This window comes from Harpia harpyja, chromosome 1 (genome assembly GCF_026419915.1).
Source record: "Harpia harpyja isolate bHarHar1 chromosome 1, bHarHar1 primary haplotype, whole genome shotgun sequence".
NCBI lineage: Eukaryota > Metazoa > Chordata > Aves > Accipitriformes > Accipitridae > Harpia > Harpia harpyja.
In genome coordinates, this window is record NC_068940.1 from 8,534,754 (window position 1) to 8,556,958 (window position 22,205).

Below are 22,205 nucleotides of genomic sequence, written 5' to 3' on the forward strand. Positions count from 1 at the left end.
ACCTACTCACTGGCTCCTCTGGCATGATCTTTGCTAGCAATCACACCCACACTCGCTCTAGTTGCTGCACCACAGACACACTCACAGAGTAAAGAGCCCCTCACTGGAGAACAGCTGAAGGTGGAGTTCAGTAAGGAGACAAGACAGACTGTGCTGGTCAGGAGCAGAACACGGCCTGATAAGCATCCTGACCAGCCAACTTTTCACACAGATGAATCATTTTATTCCCTTATCCCACACTTGTTACTGCCCAGATCTCCTAAATCCCTCCTTTGTCCTGCCTTTGGTTCCTCCCCTGAACATCCCATAATAAATCCTGTCCAATCCCCAAAAGCTCCTGCCCTGCATCCCCTTATGTCCCCCACACCTCCAGCCAGCAATCCCCCTTAATCCAAGAGGTAACCTGGACAGCTGGTCCCCATGGCTCATGGTGATGGGCTTCATGCCTGGACACTGGGGCTGAGGCTCTGCTGGGACAGCCCTGGGAGGGGACTGGACACGGTCTCCTTTTCTCTTAGTCTTTAATTGGGGTTCCTGCCTGCCATTGTGCCCCCTGTGCTCCTCTGGGCTTACAGAGATGGGCCTTTCATGGCTCTTCTGTGATGGGTGTGGGGGTAACCCAACAATCTGTCAATAGCCTATCAAACTGTATGTATTTAAACCTACTTAATATCTCTTATTTAAGCCAAAAAAAAAAAAAAGAGAAAGCAGTAAATCAGAACAGGAGAAGAGCATATACGAGGTACAAGAATAGGGAAACAGAAAGCCATGGTCTACATCCTTATACTGCTTCTGATTATTATACAAACTGGGATTACAATTAAAAATATTTCGTCATGCAGCCATTCATTCTTGCTAGAACAAAAGGCACCACACACAACCAGCACTGTGAGAAGTCTGTTGGTGTTTACCTTTCCTAGAGAAGGGCAGGCTGCTGTTTTATACAGGGCTACAGAAGCTCATCATTTCTCTGGGTTATTGTCTCCCTCACAGTCTGTAGAGCACAACTTTGGAACCAAGAGCTGGGATAACACAGTACTTCCATGCATGCCTTTAATGTGACTGCCACCAATGGACAGTAAAGATAAATGATAGGTACTTCTAAATGCTCGATGAAGCCTCATCCTGAGCACATGCAGGAGCTGAGCATTTGTAACCTTTCACCTTATAGCATAGTATTCTGTAGCAGTAAAGTATCCTGAATTTGATCAGAATCAATATCACGGGCAACAAGCAACACAAGAGAGGATCTTAGAGAAGATCTTGCATAAACATCTGAGTAGAGACCATAACTACACTACTGGATTCCTCACAAGATGGAGTATCAATGGCAATAGGTTGGATGCAACTACCTGGGAGACCTTGTGAACAAAAATCTGTACAAGGAGAGGCATTAGCCTTTATTGGAAAGAAGGGCTGATATTGCCATGTTGGGGTCTAAATTCAAAGGTCTGGAACTTATTATTTCCCTTCTCCAAACAATTGGACTTTTTGCAGACTTTCCATTCAAATGTCAGACAAGGAGGCACTACAACTCGTATTTTCTATGTGAAGTAGGATGTGACAAAAAATGAACCTTGTAGAGGGATTACATCAAGCAAAAATAATCAAGTGTTAGGCAAGGAAATTTAAATATATTAATGTGTATAAGGTGAATTACTTAGGCACAAATTGACACAATAGCAGAAGACTGACCCATCATAGAGAACCCATCATAGAGATATTACTGTCGTATAGCACATAGCATTTCATGACATACAGCACTGAGGTGACATGTTGATAAACAATGTTCTTTTACGATACACAAAGGGTGAACATCCATGCTACGAGCAGTTTGACAGTGTACCTCACCGAGTATTGGTGATTCATCAAAGAGACCAGGCAGGAGACTGTAAGATGTTTCCTTTTTTTCTCAGACGGAGCCCAAAGGGTTGCAATGGGCACTTGTCGCAAGAGCTGTCTCCTGTGTGCTCATGCAGGACTCGGTCCTGTGCTCCCTTCTGTACAACATGAATAAAATATCACAGAGAGACTGTGAAATGGAATGTATTTCTATGACAGCGGTGTCCAGATGACACCCTTGTAAAGAAATGCTTGTTTTACACAGGGCTTAACCAATCTATGCAATTTACTGCCACAAGCTATTTTTGTGGCTTACGGTTTAGCAGATTTCAAAGCAGGATAACACTTTTACAGACATAATAAGAACACCTGCATTTACATTAAGTCAGATAAAAGGAAAACACAGAGTGGATATTAATATATAGAGAAAAGGTAAGATCTCTGGGACAAGAATCAACTATTTCTGTTTGTCTGGACAACGCCTAGCACAAAGTGAACTGATTCCTAGTATACAAGTAACACGGATAAATAAGTAAAGGCTAATCTATTAGCTATAAGCGAGCTTTAACTGTTTAGTGCTAGAGAAAATATAAGAGCACATTATCTCACACATACATAAAGATTTCTTGCACCTTCCTCTGTAACATCTGATCTGAGCTACTGTCAGGGAGAGGATATCAGAATACTAATGGCATGAGTCATCATAGCAGTTTTTGTGTTTCTTCATAACAACTTTAGGACTCCTTTGATTATGACAGAAATCACACAAAATACTATAACACCACAATATACAGAAGTAAAACTAAAATAAAACTAAAATCTTATTTCCTGCATCCACTCCAACAGAAACTAAAGAACAAGTGAAGAATGCAGGCTTTTCTTTCATACTAAAATATTTTGTGATTTTTTTTGTTAGTGGCTAATCCCCTCATGATTAAGCCCCTCCCAAAGAGGTTTTTTTTCCCCATAAAAATCACAGAGTTAACATAATTTTGCAATTTCGTTCATCTTCCTTTCATGTTATTTCCCTTTTTCTACCCTTCACTCCATGAGTCTGGTCTTTTAAGACTCTAAGCTCTTCAACTTAAACACTATAGACCTGGGCATGAAAATCTGAGCTAGTAAGCGTACAGGTGAAATGCAGCACCATTCAGGTTTGACATCTCACATCCTGACTCTCACTTGCCTCCTATTGTTCTGCCTGGTTTGAGACTGAGCAGTCTTCTAGTTACAGAGTTCACATGAACAAAACGGATGGAGCTCCATATACTGTGTTTGCAGAGTTCCCAGCAGAATGAGCATCTGTTCCGAGAGTTCCTTTAATACAAATTGAAAATACCAACAACCCTGACAAGCACAGCAGAAATACCCAAACAGAAGCAAGTGACCACGCACACAGGAACAAGCTAATACTCAGCCCTGTGGTGACCTTGTATTAGTGCTGTGGTTTGCTCTTCCTGTTATCCTTCAACTGCATTTTCAGGTCCCCATTTCCTTTCTTAGTTCTTCCCCTGACAGCCTACTTGTTCCTCACCACTGCACTCTCAGTACTTCTTTGATCTGCATTTCTTTTGGGGGACCTACACAGCGTGCATTTTGCACTTAGTCCTCCTCCCTGTCGTTTCAATTTACATTGTTAAAGCAGCCATAAACTACTTTACTTTATGTACCTTGGGTATGTTTGTCAAACAAATACTTCTAAGGGCTCGCCTGGTGCAGGTGTTCCTCCCCTGGCCAGGAATCACCTACGAGCTTCATACCTACAGAGTTCAACAAGTGTAAAAGCTCCATCATCTGTTAGCACGACAGCGCATGGGGGCTGCAATATCACTTGACTGGTTCTTCTTAAGATTTCCACGTTTCCAGTGCTTTGCATGCTGCGTAACCCGCAGTTGGACCAAGGCCAAAGAGAATATGGGAGAGAGAGAGCATTAATCCCGATGATATTTTCCCCTCAGCGAAAAGGAGTGTTTGCAAAGCCTCGAGATGAGCCATGAAAATAAATATTTGGTTGTCACATAGCTCACGGCCACTCACTCTCAAATTAATTTTGTGGACGGTGCCTGCCGAGTGCGTTTGGTCTCCACCTTCGCTTAGAACTTAGTTTGCTTCGGTTTAACCGGACATAATTCCAGGGTAGAGAAGTTCTGGGCTGTTGCAGGTGACGGCGGCCGAAGGTAATGTGCAGACGCTGGCTGCTAAAGAGGAAGCGGGCCCCGAGGACCGGCTCCTTCGGGCGGCCAAGCCGCCGCGGGCAGGGCCTGCGGGCCGGGCCGGGCCTTTCCGCGCCGGGCAGGGCGGGCGGGGACGCGGAGAGTCCCGCCGGCGACCCGCGGCGGCTCTGCGTCCCGGCAGGGGGCGCCAGAGAGCGACGGCAACAAACCCGCCCTGCCGGCCGCCGCCGTTTCCCGGGGATGGCGGCGCTGATTGGTGGCGGCGGCGGCGGCCCGCCGCTGCGGCGCCTCGCGATTGGTCCGCAGGTGCCGCTCGGAGGGGGAGGGAGGGGGAGAGGGAGGGTATATGTGGAGGGAGCGGAGCCGGCGGAGCGCAAGCACTGGGGGAGCGGGGACGGCGGGCTGGGCGCTGGCCGTCTCTGGGCGGGCGGTGTAGGCAGCGGCCGGGGACGCGTGCGCGGACGTGCCTCCGCCTGTAGCGACAGCTGCGACTCCCCGCCGGCGGCAGCCGCTCCGGGTGTCCGTGTCAGCGGCGGCGCTGGCTGGCCCCAGCCATGCTGTGCTATGTGACCAGGCCGGACGCTGTGGTGATGGAGGTGGAGGTGGAGGCGAAAGCCAACGGCGAGGACTGCCTCAACCAGGTGAGGGGCCGCGCTGCGCTCTTCGCCCCGCCGCCGGCCGGCGCCGGGTAACGGGTGGCCGTTGGGCAGCGCAGACCGTTGGTGCCTGACAGGCGCGCACGAGAGCCGGCGGGCGCGCGTCACCCCTTCCCTCCTCCCCGAGCCGCCGCGCCTAGAGGGGGGCGCCGCGGCGGGGGGGGGGGGGGGGGGGGGCGCGAGGATCACGGCGCCCCCGCCGCGCGCCCCGGCCGTTGCGGGCGGCGGTGGCGCGAGGCAGGGCCGTGCGGTGGTGGGGGCGGGGAGCCGCCGCCGCAATGTCGTCGTCCCCCCGTTCCCTTCTGTTTTTTTTTTTTTTTCTTACTCCCCCCCCCCCCCCCCCCCCCCCCGCGCTCCATGTTGGATGCAGAGGTTGCTGCATATCCCCCCCCGCCTCAGGGCTCTCCGGCCCTTCTGCCTTCCCCTGTACAGCGCGTGTGTGGAAGGGCAGGCCTCGGCCTCATTGCTGCAGCCTGCTCTAACTGTCCCTGGGGTGGGGGGCACGAGTGGGACCCACCGGGCCGGGGTGACGCCGCCCGGGCGGTGCCGAGATGGCCCCCCTGGCCTGCTGGGGCCGTGCTGGCCGAAGCTGTCGTCCAGGTGCTCTCGCCCTTCTGTTGCCACTGCCTCGATGTGGCTGCGGCGGCTGCCGTGAGGATGCTGGAGAGAGCCAAATGTAGCAGCCCAATCTGTTGGTGGCATCTAAATAAAACTTGTGGGTTGTACTTTTTTTTCTCCTTCTTGCCTAGCAAGTGCTATTGGCTGTGATGTTGAGTAACAGATATTCTCCTCTTCTGGAAATCCACTGGCCTTCTTAAGTGCCTGTCCTGGGGGTGAGAAGGGGGGATGGAATTTGACCATGGAAGTCCATGTGGGTTTTGGCTAGTGGAGCTATTCCCAATTTATTCTCAGTGTTTGTCTGCATGCTTTTTTGTATGCAACTTAAAATCCAAGTAATTAAGTAATCTTTTGTATAAAGGTGCTCACAGCAGGATTTCTTTTTTGTGTTTGAGCAATCTGAAACAATACTTGATTCAGGCAATATTTTTCATTGCCATGTTGTAGCCTCATTATAAAGAACCTCTGTGTTTCAGGTTTGCAGAAGGTTGGGAATTATAGAAGTTGATTATTTTGGACTGCAGTTCACTGGCAGCAAAGGGGAAAATCTGTGGCTGAATTTGAGGAACAGGATCTCCCAGCAGATGGATGGTTTAGCCCCTTATCGGTTGAAATTAAGAGTCAAGTTTTTTGTAGAGCCACATCTTATCTTACAAGAACAGACAAGGTAAGGTAAAGATGATTGTAAGTAGATTTGATTTATTATTTTGTTTTCAATTTCTGTAACTTATGAAAGTGATTAGTTTTTTCTTCCATCTTCTGGTAATCTTGCTTGACTATTCTGTGTAGTTTTAAAACCTTAGTGTTATTTAAATGTGTTATTCTTTTTTTGAAAAAAAAAAAGAGAAAAAAAACCCAAGCTGGTAGTATTGTAAGTGTTCTGTAGCTACCAGTAAGTAATGAGTGTAGGTAATTCCATAAGCACTTAGTGCTGGAAGTGAAAGAAACTAAGCTACCAATAGCAAATTATTTATATGGTATTTGCATGTCCGATAGTAACCTCTGTTCAGTAGTGTTACTCTAGGTCGTTCTAAACCACTGGTACAGAAAGGCAGGAAACAATTCCTCCCACAGAGCAAAAAAACTTGCTGAATTCCTTTTTGTCTGGTATTATGTTACAGTAACTTTCAAATAGCTACAGGCCCTTTGAGGCTACAAAAGAAACAGCTGTTTTGCTGCTTCTGGGGCCAGTCCTCTTAACTAAATTGTTATCCTGTTAGTCAATTGTAAGAACTAGTCTTCTAAGATTAGTTGTGAACACTTCTTTTTACTCCTTGAGTTTGATTACCACATGAATTGCAATTGAGTTTTCATTAAAGAAAGCTGTGCACATGTATATTTAATGCTGACCTTTTAAAACTAATTTTTCCTGTTAGTTTTAGATAGTACAGTTAATATAAATGGAGCAAAGTGAAGTCTAGTGTACGTGATAATGCCAAACCACATTTTCACTACTCTCCTTAACTTGGTACTTTCAGAATTAAGACCACAGATACAACATGGTTGTTCTGCACAGAATATTTGTCTAAAGAGGCTGACAGCATGATTTGGTGTTTATTTCGTAGGTAAAAGGCTTTGAGTTAGGAGCATGCATATATTGTTTTATTTTTTGAGCTAATGTGCAGGGGAGAGGCTTTTGGGGAGCAGTGGTTTCAGCTCACCAGTCTGGTTGAAGTTCTCAGAATGCTGTGGAGTTAGACCATAGCTGTCCTGTATAATAGCTTTAGTTAGGCAAATGCATTCTAACCAAATTAGTCTTGATGTACCTTATTTTGGAAAAATAAATTCAACTGTCCATGGCATATCCTCGGGCTCTTCTTGAGTATTTTTCTTAAAGAAACTTGTCCTCTTATTTAAATATTGTCAATGAGAGTAAGTATAAAACCAGATAACAAAGGATTTTTATGTAGAACAAAAGGAGCAACACAATTTCATACTTAATGAGGCAGAAGAGATTACCCTGAGCATGTTGGATGTGTCTCCACACACAGACCAAATCAGGGTGAATCTGAGGAAACCTAAAGCTGATATGATTGGCATTTTTATGCTATCCTTGATGATTGTTTGTTCAACTTTACAAGGTTTTTGCAGACACCTGTATTCCTGCCTTCAATGCTGTCAATGCAGGACTTGGCAGGCTGTGCAAGTTAATAGAGAGCATGAACTGGTGAAACATACCCCAGGGGCCTAAAAGACAGGTTATGTAGCTAGAATGTAACAGAGCTTGTATACCTACATCAAAGTAACAAGTACTTCTCCACCATAAAGATGACTTTAAGAGGTTGTAGGTGGGACAAGCTTTCTTTTACCTATGAATTAAGACTGTTCTAAAACTAGTATTTTTAACAAACAATTTTAAAATTGAGGCTCAGTCATCAGAAGAGATCTATTAAAATTCTGCTTTGGAAATAGTTACTTATAATTTTGGAGATTAACAGGCATTGAAACTAATATTTCATGTCACTCTGTCTTGCAAACATGAATAGTCCTGAGGCTTCAGCTAAGCTGTTCAGTCTAAATCCTGAGTATTTTTAGTGTTCTTGCTAAAAACAAATACAAGTTGTAAAACAGTTTGCAATAACTGCCTTAGTTGTGTATGCCCAGTAGTCTACATGAAGCAGACCTAGAATTCCATAGTGCCTGTGGTTAACATATATTTCTGTAGTGCTGACACTGAGTTTCAGTAGATTTACTTTTTTTTTCTACTTGAGTCTTCTTGAGGATTCACATATGCACATAACTCTGCATTCATATTTAGTTTGCATGTAAGCGTGTGTGGTATCAAGGAGAAGATGAAAAACTTGTTAAACCTGTCACTGAACTTTAAATCAATAGGTAGTATATCACAGAATTGCAAGGATTAGCTGTACAGTTACAGCTGACACCTTGTTTCTTACCTTTACTTGCAAAGTCAGTGTGCTGGTTGATGAAGTAATGTGTGTCCTTGTTTTCCTTTAGCAGTTATGTCCACAACTGATATATAGGGTATTTCTCTTCTCTTGTGTGAAGTAAGCTGAGGAAGTCTCCCAGTCTTTTACTTGCTGCCTCCGATGTTGTTTTTGCATATAAATTAGATGCATGTTGAGACTGCTTTTGAAATCTGGGAAGCTGCAAGTAGTTCAAACTTTGTTGATATGCTTCATCTTGATGATAATAGTGAATGTTGTGACTGAGTTGTTACCAGGTTTTTTCTATGTACTTCGGAAGCTTTGTCAACCCCAGTTGTACTGCTGCGTTAGAGATCCTTGTCTTGCACTTAAATTTAAAACTCAGGTGTGTGTTTGAAGAAACTTAATGTTCAGGTTTCTACATGCTGTGTGAAAAGCTGATCTGGCAACTGAACATCAACCTCTGCTTCTGTTATCTTTAATCAGTGTGCAATCCAGTGGAAGATCGCAACCTCATGCGTTTTAATCTTCCTATGCAAGGGAGCCTTCTTGCTACTGAGTGCAAAGGCAGAGCAGGTTGTAATTGTACCTTTGACCACTGTGGCAACAAACCACCTCATCATGTGCGTTGTGAATGGGAGAATTGCATGGGGAAAAAAACCTCGTTGCTACACATTCTTCCCTTTAACAGGGTTAATAGTGGTTTATTTCTATTGTTCTTTGGATCTCAGTGTCTAATTTTTTATTTGACTGCCTGGTACTGAATTTCACCACAGGATTTTGTAGTTTAGAGTTGTTTTCAGTGGAATGAAAGCGCTTCAGTGCGAGAATGCTATTCAAATTTAATCTGCTGCTGTCAGCTGGAGTCTTACAAACAAGTCTGAAATGTGAAGAGTGTGCTTGTTTAGAGGAGTTTGAATAACTATACGTTTTTCTGAATGGAAAATGACTGAAGTGGCTTGAAGAGGACTGTTATCTTTTTGCTTAAAGATACATGTGGTGGCTCAAGATCCAGATCATAAGCTCTGGCTTATGCCACATTCGCTTTCATGGTTTTTCTCTATGTCTTGGTAGGTAATGCAACAGTTGGTGAAAGAAGAGCAGGGTTTTTGTCAGTGATCGATGGGTGGGTTTTTGTATCACATGTTACGAAGCTCCGAGTTACTTCAGTGAGGAGCTGGGACTTGGAGAAGCGATTGTACCGGCCAGGCGGAGTTTTCGGGGGACTTTGGGACGGGGGGAGAAGACGGGCTCGCAGGGCCGCCGGCGGGGCGGGGGGAGCCGGGCGGGGCGCGGGGCGGTGTAAGGCCGGGGCGGGCAGTGGCCGGCAGTGACCTCGGCCGGCAGCCGCGGGGCGGGCCGGGCCGGGCGAACGGGCGGCCGCGGCGCTGGGACGCGGCCCAGCGGCCCGAGGAGCTCGGCTCCCGGTTGGCCTGCACCTCGTCTTGTCTCGGGGCGGGCAGTGCCGCTGCTGCTGCTGCTGCTCGGGCTTAAAAGCTTTCTTTGTGAGACATGATGGGGCAGGGAGGTCTTGCCGCTTGCATCCACCTTAACAACGAGCGTGTTTGCCGAGCCGCGCGAGAGGCAAATTGTGCCAGACGGTCCTCCGGGAGAACAATGGTTTTAAGTCTGGCAGGATAAAGTCAACGTTGCGGCGATCGCACAACGGTAGAAATAATTTTGAAGTGAATCGTTTTTTGAGCAATGTACGATTTACCCAGATGTACTTCAAAACGGGCCATGTTATTTGTCTTGTGTAAATATGACCGAAAATCGAATATACGTATGTAAGCCATGACAATTTAAAACAACGTGTTGGGTTCTAACAAGCCACACAATCTCATGAAGCATTCGAAAGAGCTGTGTTTTGCCAGCCTTGAGACAGGCAGTTATTGTTTTGGAAGCTGCCGAAAGTTCTGTGTGATGTTTGCCAGTATCTGAATTTTATTTACCAAGTACATTGTTTTTGCAGTGTTATCCAGTTGTATTCATGAATTAGTTAAAATTAAGAACTGGCTTGTTGAATATTTTGAGCAGTTAGATACATGTAGTAGGTAGAAAATCAGAAAAACCATCCTATTATCCTATAGCATTGGCTACCCAGTGCAGCAGTGTCATGGTATTTGTTACAATGCAATAAAGCAGTCTGCTGTAATAGACACCAGGGTGAGTTTAATGGGTCTGTTTGTCTAAATCAGAGTTGAATTGCAGTTGGTAACCTTTCACCCACTCTGCTGAGAGCAAATAAGAACAAAGATACTGAGGAACATAACTGTAACTGCAATGGCTTTGCTTGTTCAAATGGAGTGGCCTTATATATGCTTTTAAAAACAGAATTATAGCCTATAGATCTTTGTCAATATATTTTTAGGGAGAACAATTATGCCTCTTAATTTTGATTCCTTTAGACTGCAGAGTTGTAAATTTACTTCACAGTAGGAAAGACCCTTACCCTGTGGTAAGGAGTGTCATACCCCAAAGAGAACAAACAGTTCCTTGGGGCTTATGCTAAGATTCTTGCCAGTAGTCTGGCAAGAGAAAGGGTTCTTTTGGCCATACTTCTAGCTTAGGAGTCATTAGTCATATACAGATACTTTTATTGGTAAAGGATTGGGGTTTTTCACTTTTTCCACTGACAGCTAAGTCTAGAGCTTAAAAGCTTTTAATATTGTCTTCAGATTTCCATTTGCCCTGTTTTCCTTTCCTTTCTTGAAGTAGTAGAAACAAAGTTTTTGGTGCAGAACTTTGATTCCTAGTGCACATAGTTGTCTTCAATGAGTTAAAGATAAATTAATCTTGTATTATGTATACTCTACACTTTTCATAGTACTTATTTGGTGGGGTTGTTATTGCCAGTTCAGTTGTATGAACACTTAACTAGGTGATTTGCTTCCTGTAGGGATTTCATTCTGATGATATACTGACATATGTTTCTAGTAGTGCTCTTCAGTATAGTCAGCCTGCAAAAATTGCTTCAGAGGGAGGCAAAAAGCAATTGATATGATATCTAGGTTTGTGACTTTGGTAGCTGTAGTTTATTCTAAAATGGGCTATCTGCTGAAATCTTCTTGCAGCCCCCCCTTCCTACATTAGTTGCACATAAATAATTTTATACAAAAACACATTAATCGCACTGTACATTTGACTTTACTGACCATTTTAATATGCACATAGAATTTAAATTGTATAAAAAGCACTGGGGCAAAAATAAGGATACAAAATGAACATAAAGTCACCAGTGTAACTAGTGCTTGAAGAAAGCATGTGATCCTGTTCTAATTCTAAAACTGCTTTTTCTTCTTTTGGAAGGGAAGAAATTCTGCCTGGGCAGTGACTAATGAAGTATAGCTTTGGCAAACTTGGATGTTTTGTCTTCTAATCAGTATTTCTATGTACTGTTTTGAACTACCAAACTCAAAGAAAATGTTCCATAATTGAATATACAGGAATATCTAGCTAGCATGAGGTTTGGGGGTGAAACTAAGGCTGGTTTAGGTTGTATAGACTGTCTTTTGTACTAATGCTGTCATGTGTAGAACTTGAGCTACAAGTGCAATGGAAAGTTCTGTTTGTTCTTAAAGCTGCCACTAGTTGTTCAATGTCCCAACATGTCTGGCAGATGTTAAGATGACTAGGAGCCACAATAATTGGTTGCTAAAGTTCAGAGTTGTGAAGACTTGTTTTCTATGAAGATTTAAAGGTGAAATGGAACTTTGGCAAGAGTAGTAACAAAGCTGCAGAATGTGCTAAGAGAATATTGAGGTGGGTGGGGTAGGAAACATACCTTTTGTCTGACTTGAGTTACTTGTCAAGTCTATAACAGTTAATGTGTCATGTATAACTGAAGTGGTGAATAATGCAGAAACAAAAACAATTAGTTTCTTATAGTGCTCAAACTTAGACATTCTACCAGTGGTGTTGTGAATGTAACGTTTAGAGGACTTTAGTTAGAGACAGTTCAGTTCTTAGTTTTAAAACAGCTCATTGTTTTAAAACTTGCTTGGTGAAAGTTCCATTAAGCATAAAATACTAATGCTGAAATAATTCCTTGAAAAACTGAGTACACTTTTACTGCACAATCTGAATATCTTCAGAGGTGGGAAAAGCTTTAACGATTTTTTCATTGTATCTAGATATTCCTAGAGAGAGGAGGGACAGCGGATTTAGTGCTATTAAGTGATTAGGTCACAATATAATTTACAAAAACTTACGTAAATACTTTCTGGTAACTAATAGAATCTGTAATATGGCCAGGTTTTCTATGGATGATCTGTTGGGTCCTTTAGACTTGGCAGAATTAGATAAGGAACTGCCTCAAGGCTTCTAATGCTTTAGTTTTGCTTGACTGTACTCAGCAATAAAAGCACATTCTTCTGCCTTTTTGTTTTAAGATCAAAAGACTTTTTTTAGTTTTGTGTAAAGGGAAAAGAAGTCTGCTTTTATAATCAGATTTTGGCTGGTGTCAGGTATTGAACCTTGAAGAGGGATGATTTTGCAATGGATATTAGTATAACTTTGGAGAAGTGCAATCTTAGGCTGGATGGGCTAATCAGAATCTGCACTAATCAGAATCACTTTTTCAGATGTATAAAATGTTTGCAGCCCTCACTATCTTTCAATTTCTAGGTGCTTATCCTTCCTCAAACACACTTAAGGACTCAAAATAAAAAAAAACCAGTGAATTTGCTACTTGAACTTTGGTTCAGGGTGGCTGCTGTAGCAGATCAGTATGAAGTCATTCACTGTCATTCAAAAACTCATTTCACTGTCAGGCCCTATGTTAACTAGTTTCTGACCTATTACAGGTGCAGTGTAGGCAATGGGCTTGGGCCAGCAATGGGTTCTTTAGGTGCAGACCAATGACTTTGAGAGGGACTGTTAAATACAGGTGTTTGTTTTCTCTGACTCAGCAAAATAGCTTACCATAGTGTAAGCCAGGACATGAACTTGCATAGTTTTAGTTACTTTGCAATAACTGTCCTTTATACATGCCATACCTTTGTCCCCTTTATCAGAAAAGTGCAGAGTAGCTTAGATGTTTTCCCTGATGTGATAGGAGCCGGTTATGGGAAGCTACTGTACATTAGCTGATGTGATGCTATTTCACACTGTACATTAAACTTATCTACCTATGCCATTACTGGCTTTTTAGTATTGGAATGTGACAAGCTGTGCTTCTGCTGTAGTTGTTTCTGTAATGCATCTGTATTTGCAGGAGCAATCTTTTGTTTTTCAGCTCCCCTCTTGATGTCAATAAGGCCTTCCCACCAAGGGGAGAAGACTGGCTTTTCCCTGTGTAGTCAGTGCTGTTGTATGCATAAAATAAACTGAAGATAAAAACATTTAGGTGTGGTAGTTGTGAACATGCTTCAGCTAATGAGAATAAAATTGTCAGATATTTCTTTGAAATACTGTATGTGTAATTAGTACATAGTTATAATGACTGGAAAACCTGTTCTGAATAGAGGATCAAAAGTGCATGAAAAGCCATTTATTTTATGAAATGTTGATTGGAATTAGGGAAATGCCTACTATTTGAATTTGTTTCGGCCATAGTGTTTTAGTAATTCATCAAATACTTTGTCTGGATTTATGGACTGAGCCCCAATAGGAGTGTGTACAACCAATGCATTTTAAAAGCCACCGATATGCCTTTCTGTGGCCCAAGCCAAAAGAGTTACGAATTAGCAAGGTAGGAGAAAGGGATTGGAGCAGAGGTTTGGGACTTGCTCAAAAAAAAATCCTAAACAAGGAATAACTTGCTAACAGTGGGGACAACTGTACTGTTTGAAGCTCTGATCCTCTTGCCACTGAAACTTGTATCCTGCACAGAGCAAGGATATTGGCTTCCACCAGACACCCACTAGAACTACTGAAGTGTAGAATGATGTCTAGACATCAGAGTGATGCAATTAAGCACCTTTGTCACAACTGCAATGAAGCTCTAGCATGCCTCAAACTGCTTGCAAAGGGAGGTGTTGGAGCTGTGATTTGTTGCAGGAAATGGATTGTAGGGCAGCTTATGGGGTAATTTAATACCTATTTTTTCCTGATTGCAGAAGTTCTGGATATGGGGTATCTTTTGGGCCAGTATTTTCTTAGCTGCAGCATCTACTGTACTAGAGCTAAGAATGAACACAAATTTTGTAAGTTATGTAATAATTCATAGTGCTGAAAAAAGTAGGCTTATTTGCCCTGTTCTGCAATGGAGTTGTAGAGTGCTACAACAGGCTATACATAAGATATTACCCCAAATTACTGTTGGAAGGAAAGCTAATCACTTACTAGCATCTTCAACTTCAGAGATGAGTGATTCAATACAGATTCTTAAGAAAAGTACATTACACTTAATTTTGGAAAAGTAAAATGTAAATGTCCTATTACTATGGAAGCTAAGACACATCCCTGTGCATACTAGGCTTTGTTTCTTGAAAGATTTTTTTTTCAGTGATATGTAACTACTTCTGCATCTGGTTTCCATAAATATGTTGAGTCTTAAGAACAAATGCTAATAAATTTTTATTGTCTTCCCTGAGGGGAGATAAGGATGAATTTATAGCAGTTAAGGCAGACTATAGGGGAAATTAGCAGGCTGCTGTTAGTGTTGGTGGAAATTTTGATTTTTCTAATTAACTGACCTATTAGATAATTAAGAGCAGCTTTGTGAGTTTTCCAGCTAGTTGTCAAACCTGTCTTGATCCCAAGTGTAAAGGTTGGTCTGACAAATGTGCTTACACAGTAGTTTTTGTATTTTATTCCACAATGCCTTTTCAGATGTTCCAAGTTATTCTGTTAATCATGTCACTGGCAAAAGCACCATCTTACCTTTGACTGTGGTGGCAGAGGCATTTCAGCTGTGTAGAGAAAGTGTGACTTCTGTTGCTTGATAGATGTGTGTATGCTGGTTTGGGCTGGTCTTCACAAATTTGCTTTTCTGAAATGCAGAATAACTTGTAAATGGCAACCAAAGAAATTTAAACATAAGAAACTAATCCAGATATATTTCATTGATATTTCACTCACTAAATTGAAATTACTAAGTGGCCTTAGGAGTTAAAGCAGTTCTTAAGAACATGATGTTGAAGTGCTCATTTCTTTTAATAGTGCTTTTAGATACCATCTTCAGTTGTAGCCTCATCTTTAAGTGTAAGTGAATAATAAGATGGAGTCCCTTTTCTTTCTCTTGTGCCAGACTTTCTCTACTTGGTACATTAATTGAAAATTCTTGATTACCAAACTAATGGTTACCAAACATATCTGAGATGTTTTTTGATACATATCTTGATTACAAACATCTTTTAACATTTTGTGTAAGCAAACATTTCTGATTCCATTGCAGGCATATGTTTTTCTTGCATATAAAAGAAGATCTTCTCGCTGGTAATCTTCAGTGTTCTTCAGAGCATGCAATTGAACTTAGTGCATTGTTGGCACAGATGAAGTTTGGAGATTATAACCAGAACACTGCCAAGTACAATTATGAAGAGTTGTGTGCGAAAGAGCTCACCACTACCATTTTGGAGAGGTAAAAAACACAGTGATATAACCTCCTTTTTGGAGACCAAAAGTGTTAGATTGTTATGCTCTTAATTGCTGATGCTATAGTGTATCTTGTGTTGTTAAAAAAAATAGCTTGGGTAGCTTTGGAGATCAAAATACAACCTGAATGTTTAACTAATGTTCTGATTTCAGTTCATTTTTAAGTTTGCTTATGAGTATTTTATTATTTTGAGCAAAAGCTGTTGAACTCTAGTACTTGGGGAAATACAGGTATCTAAATATTTGGAGCAGGGTAATCAAATTGCGAGTATGTCTTAGACCTACACTTGTGAAAGAAAGTAACAAGAATTTGTGGCTTAGTACCCTTACACTGAGAAGTAAACAGGATTCCCAAAACACCTTCATAGCTTGATTCCTGAATATCAAGAAACTTTGTGTGTCATGCTTTTCTGTAGACTTTTTTAGTTATGACCTTAGTGGTTGTTCAGGTAAATATGTTGGGTGTGGGGCGGGCTGTTAGTTGGAAAGCCTTGATTACATGTAGCTTTTTCATTTCTAAGCAAATGCACAGTATTGTGTCCTGAACATTCTCAGGATGTTTTGGTAATTTTCACTTCCAGTTCATGATTACTGGAAATCTATAGCCAGATAAGGCAGGTCAGGAGCATTTAATAATCTGTTTAACTACGTCATCTAAAAACCCATGTTAAAACAAGCTGCTGACAGTAACAGTGCATACTTGAGTTATTTCACCTATCCACCTTTTTATCAACAGCATTATTGCAAAGCACAAGGAACTAGAAGGTTTAAGTCAAGCTTCTGCTGAATACCAGGTTCTACAGATTGTTACAACGCTGGAAAACTATGGGGTAGAGTGGCATTCAGTGAGAGATAGTGAAGGGCAAAAACTCCTTATTGGTGTTGGACCTGAAGGCATATCCATCTGTAAAGATGACTTCAGTCCTATCAACAGGTATGTGTTCTGTGGAACCATTTTCATCTTCCATTTTTCAGAAGTATTGAGTATGGCTCTAGTTTTTACATAAATCTACAAAACTGCTCTATGAATTACTAAAAGGAGCTATTGGGACATAAGGTCTGAGGACACTACCTGCTTATAATCCAGATGACAACTGGCCTTAATACTCTTGATTTTTACATGTATCTTTGAGGTGGCATGTTCAGTCCATCATTACAGACAACAGTCAGAGATCATTGTAACTTCTGATAGAAGTGCACTGTAGTAGCTTGTGGAAAATGTCCTTATCCTTAAAAGCTAAATAACCTTTCTTTTTTTATATTCATTTATAGGATTGCTTATCCGGTTGTTCAAATGGCAACTCAGTCTGGGAAGAATGTATATCTGACTGTTACCAAGGAGTCCGGTAATAGTGTAGTTCTCTTGTTTAAGATGATCAGTACAAGGGCAGCAAGTGGACTCTATAGAGCAATTACAGAGACACATGCATTTTACAGGTCAGTATTGCCACTAGAGTGAACTGCTGCTGGTCTTCTCCACAGTATTTTAATTAAGTGCTTAAGTGGCCAGCAGTCTGACTGCACTTCAGAAATTCTCTGCAAAATTTCATTGTCTTTGCAGCTTCTACTTTCTTAAGTGCAGAAGCTGAACAGGTTTTTGCTGCTTTGCATTTTGTGGGGTGGGAGTACAAGACAAGTAAGCAAAATTTTTTCAGTTACCACTACAAATAACAGCACTTCAGAATATAAACTTACTGTGTTCTTTGATACTTCATAAACAATACATATGGGTTTTGTCCCCGTGTAAGAGGGAGGATGAGAGAGCAAAGGAGAAAAAATTCTGTCCTTCAGAATATGTAGGTGTAGCTCTTGCCTGTGTACTCCTTGTTTCTCCTTTATTTGGTTCCTCCAGTTGCTAGAAGTTATCTGTATGCCACCTTCCCCTCCCACGTATTTAAATCTTCCTACAATTCCCCTGTCCTTGCTCACATGCCCAGGATTTTGTTTCATGCCAGCAGCTATCCATTGTCTTTATCCTATTGTTCTTTGATGTTCTTTGAGGTAGGGGTGCTATAATCATTTGTTGATGGCTGATTTTTTTAGAACCCCTTTTCATTCCTACTGTGAGGTCCAACACTGATCAGTAGAACTGTCAAAGACACTTGGTGGTGTTTTCTTGAAGTTAACTACCATGTATCAGTTTCAATTACTTTGTAAGAAGAATTGTACTTAAAGCAGAGGAAGGTACATACACTATGCAAAGACCTGTCCAGCTTCTCAAATTAACATCATTTTAATACAGTTATGGCAATTAACAACAACTAGTTGCCTTACTAACCACTACAGCTAATCAGCAGCTAACCACTGCTTATTTTGTGAGCCTGATGTTAAGCATGTCTTGTTCTGCTCTGTAATTATATGCCCTTGCACTGCTGTTTTGCACTCTTCATACTTTTTTCCAGGCTATTAAATCATTATATAACTTCTTAAACAGTCTTAACTTTGATCTTTGTCTCTGCTTGTAACTTCTGCTGTCCTTTGTAGTTTCTGATTTTAATTTAAGCAGAATTTTAGTTAGGCGATGGCATTTGGCCATAAGCTTAGATCTTGAACCTTAGGCCCTGTGACGCTGTAGTCCTTATGTTCTGTGTTTGTGTTGTCTTTCCTATGTTGTCCAGAGAAGTGATAGGCCTCAATAGGCTTCTGCAGATTTAACTGTATCACTGAAATATGTGACAGGCATGGTTAGGGTAGCTGAAATACTCAGTGGCAAATACAAATGCCTTAATTTGTCTACACTGCGTTCTCACTGGTTCCCTTCAGATGATATAATATGAGTATATAAAGTACTGAGTGGAAAGTTGGTTAAAGACATTATTTGACTCTATGCTAAAATTTTTTGAGAGCCTGTCTAAAGAAAGAGGTGGTATGCCAAAGACTATTAATTGGAATTCTTTAATGCAGTGTTTGGAAATTACCATGTAAAGAGATGTTGCCAAGCTGAACTGTGGATTAAGCAAGTGTTGACTGTTTATGTTAGCATAATGCCTTAAGTCCCTTCCATAGGCTGACTCCGTTTTACTAGACATGTCACGCTTTTGAAGATGTAAAACTGTCACTTTTCCATTTTCTACTTTTCAAAGTAGAGTTGTCATGCAAACAACATTCAAGATCTTAAATATTACCTCAGACTGCTCCATTTACTTTCAGTGCTGTTACTTCAACTTAGGGAACAAATTATTGTAGGGATAGGTTTATTGGTATTAACTAACCAAGTTTGCATTTGTCCTATTGTTTTATAGGTGTGACACTGTCACCAGTGCTGTCATGATGCAGTATAGTCGAGACTTAAAGGGCCACCTAGCATCTCTATTCCTGAATGAAAACATTAATCTTGGTAAAAAATACGTCTTTGACATTAAAAGAACATCAAAAGAAGTTTATGATCATGCAAGACGAGCTCTTTATAATGCTGGCATTGTGGATCTTGTTTCAAGAAGTGACCAAACCCCACCAAGTTCCCCCCTTAAGTCTTCAGAAAGTAGCATGAACTGTGACAATTGTGAGGGTCTTAGCTGCCAGCAAACGAAAGCTCTGCAAGAGAAGTTGCGGAAGCTAAAGGAGTCCATGCTTTGTATGGTGTGTTGTGAAGAAGAAATAAATTCGACCTTTTGTCCCTGTGGCCACACAGTATGCTGCAAGCCCTGTGCTGCCCAGTTACAGGTAATTGCAATGCCATTAAGATATGAGTTACCAAATATGTGGAAGTTTTGGTTTTCTGTATATTTAAGAGTCATGGATTAATATGTTTATGTTGGTATTCCAGTAAAACTTATTTTTAAAATTTTGTTGTAAACTAATTCCAAAGAACATTGTGTTTAGAAGATGAGTTTGAAAGATAAGTTTTAGCTGCGCTAACTTAACTTGCGGTGAGGGTAAGGATTAGCTGCATGTTTCTCACAATACCCTGTTATAAATATGGAGAATATGGAAAAGTGCTTTGTTATTGTGTAAATGGAAGGAAGTCTCCAATAAGTGTAGAGACTCTCAAAATATGAAGTAAACTAATTTCCTAATATTTTTCCTTTCCAGTTGTGTCCTGTTTGCAGATCTCGTGTAGAGCATGTCCAGCATGTGTACTTGCCAACCCACACCAGTCTTCTCAATCTGACTGTGATATGATCTACGTATACACTTTAAAACCCATCATGTACTTTTTAAACTGCACTAATATGAAATGCAACCATTGATTGTGAAGAAGGCAATCACTCTGGCACCTATCCACGATCACAAGCAAAAAATACTGTGTTTTTAAACATAAATATTCTTTGTTCAGCATGTCCAAAATGGTTTGGGACATCTTTTGAGACCAGAAGTGTAATCAATTCATTTTGCTTAAAAGGAGAATGATGCATAAGTTTGTAGCATGGCAGTGTTGCCACAAAGCTAGGTAACCCTGGAGAAATGTGGTGTCCACATATTGATATACCCAGCGGGAGCAATGCAGCCTTTTGTTTTACACTCTCTAAATCCTTTTTAGTACAGTCATTCCATTTATTTTAATAGTAAGACTAGCTTTTACAGTATCAGTTTAGTATGGCTCATAGTTTCTGCTTTTAGTAAACTGCTTTAAAGAGAGAACTTCTTTAAAAAAAAAAAAATTGGTTCTTAAACTAAAGTTACAAGGCTTCATCAAGCAGCTGTGTTTAACTCAGAATTCTATTAAATAAAAAACAATTCTGAGAGAAGAGCTTTGGGAAGGGTAGGACAAGTTTATTAATCTGAGTGTTGAGGGTGGCTTAGCAAAGCCTTCTGGCTGGCAATGTCCTGTGGAAGCACTGTTCTGGGACTTCCTTCACAGCTCTCAATGGGCAAGGTGCTCCCAGGTTTCCCACATCCAACTTGGCTGGTGATCTCAGGAGCTGCAGTCAGCTGCCCTTTAAGTTGACTTTATTTTTGGAGGCTGATTTTAAACTATTAAACATGTACCATTAATTTCTAAAATAAGGGTTGTGTATAATTTTAAATGCTTTCTTCAGTTAACATCTTTATTGGGTAGGTCATTTCCTGCTAAAATGTTTTTAATCTCCACCCCCCTACTTGGGCATTTTGGGCTCTGGTTTCCTAGTGTATTCTCCAGGGTACAGAGGGAACTAGAGACCATGTTTGGGTGCAATACTGGCTTAATCAAAGCTAGAAAAGTACACTGTCACTTTACTGAAATTTTCTGACTATACTTTTCATATTGCCTTAATGTAGCAGTAACGTGTGTTTATGCATCTGTTTCTTTGCACAGACATTTTGTCAAAATATTAAAACTCTACTTTTTTATGACACATTAGCATATAAACCTTACTCTAAGAGGGTATTTATTTTTTCACTTTGTAAAGAAAATTTTGTTTCCTCATGAAGCAAGAGCTTTGTCCTATATCGTAGGCAACTTCTGTCTTTTTATATTCAGATTAATAAAGGACTTTAAAAATCTACTTTGTGCTATTGATAAGACTTTAATTTTGTTCTGAAATTCATCTGAGTTGTTACTGAACTGAAAATACAGTATGAAGTATTTTCATGTTTACAGTCTTGAATGTTGTGTCATGTTTTAAGTGGTAATGAAGCTTCCTTAGGTGCATGCAAATTTCAAGAGAGGGAAGACGACTGACATGGTATAACCATCTTTGTTCAGGCAGTGTACTTTAAAAGAGCTGACATATTCCAACTGTAAAATAGCCTTCAGAATTAACTTTGTGAAGAACTTTTCCTACAGTAAATTGCCCCAAGTGTATGCAGTATATTCCAGTGAGATGAGAGAAATGAAAAAATGCAGCTTGAGAGCAGAGAGTTGGAGTTTCAGCAGTCCTTTCTAAGAAAGTTCTTAATTACAGATGCATTGGTGTCTTTTTTGACTGAAACTGTTCATATTTACTAACTTACGATTCTGTGTTCACATTCTTGAAGAGATGGTGCTTGGGTACTTCCAGCATGGTGCTCTGGCTTAGCCCCACTGGTAATCTGAAGGATGTAAGATAGTGCTGGGATCAGCCCAAAGCTCTCTGGAATCCATGGGGCTCTATTCTGGTGAGTGTGAACTGAAGTCACTTAACTATGACCTTTTAAAGCGATTTTATTATCTAAAACAGATTATTGCAGAATAGCATGTCCTAATGTCAAGACAGTTCATCAGGGCTTGAAGCCCTGGATCTAAGTTATTTTAGGCTAGCTCTGAAAGCCTGCTGATGAGGGAAGGGGGAAGGTGGCTTGCAACTAGGTGAGGAATTCTGAATACAAGTGCTGTTTGTCTCAATGTGAAGTGCATTAGGGACAAGATAGTTTACCCTTTTAAAGATGAAAACTTCATCTCTCAGCAAGCGCGTGCTACTGAATTCACTTTCAAAGATGACAAAAGCTCTGAAGAAAAGTTGTGTTGTCCCTGTATGCCACTTACAAGGAAGGAATGGGTACACAAGTGTTTTCAGAGAAGACTGTATCCAGCTGCCAGTGTACAATAGTGCTAAAGCAAACCTACCTCCCTTCCCAGGATTACTTTG

At 41.2% G+C, this 22,205-nt stretch overlaps 1 protein-coding gene across 1 annotated transcript; it reads left to right on the forward strand.

Moving 5' to 3' along the window:
* The first annotated feature begins 4,396 nt into the window (after positions 1 to 4,396).
* On the forward strand, positions 4,397 to 21,143 carry MYLIP (myosin regulatory light chain interacting protein). The gene is made up of 7 exons (XM_052811202.1): positions 4,397 to 4,657; positions 5,767 to 5,957; positions 15,518 to 15,703; positions 16,454 to 16,651; positions 16,990 to 17,154; positions 18,960 to 19,380; positions 19,750 to 21,143. Exons 1-7 carry the CDS (start codon positions 4,571 to 4,573, stop codon positions 19,837 to 19,839), a joined length of 1,338 nt encoding a protein of 445 aa, XP_052667162.1. The 5' UTR covers positions 4,397 to 4,570; the 3' UTR covers positions 19,840 to 21,143.
* The last annotated feature ends 1,062 nt before the right edge of the window (positions 21,144 to 22,205 follow it).

Excerpts from the sequence above, each read along its gene's own strand:
- MYLIP (XM_052811202.1), top strand. The coding sequence starts at position 4,571 with ATGCTGTGCTATGTGACCAGGCCGGACGCTGTGGTGATGGAGGTGGAG. Across the intron at positions 5,958-15,517 it reads ATCTTACAAGAACAGACAAG|GCATATGTTTTTCTTGCATA; the intron begins GTAAGGTAAAGA and ends ATTCCATTGCAG. Across the intron at positions 17,155-18,959 it reads GAGACACATGCATTTTACAG|GTGTGACACTGTCACCAGTG; the intron begins GTCAGTATTGCC and ends ATTGTTTTATAG.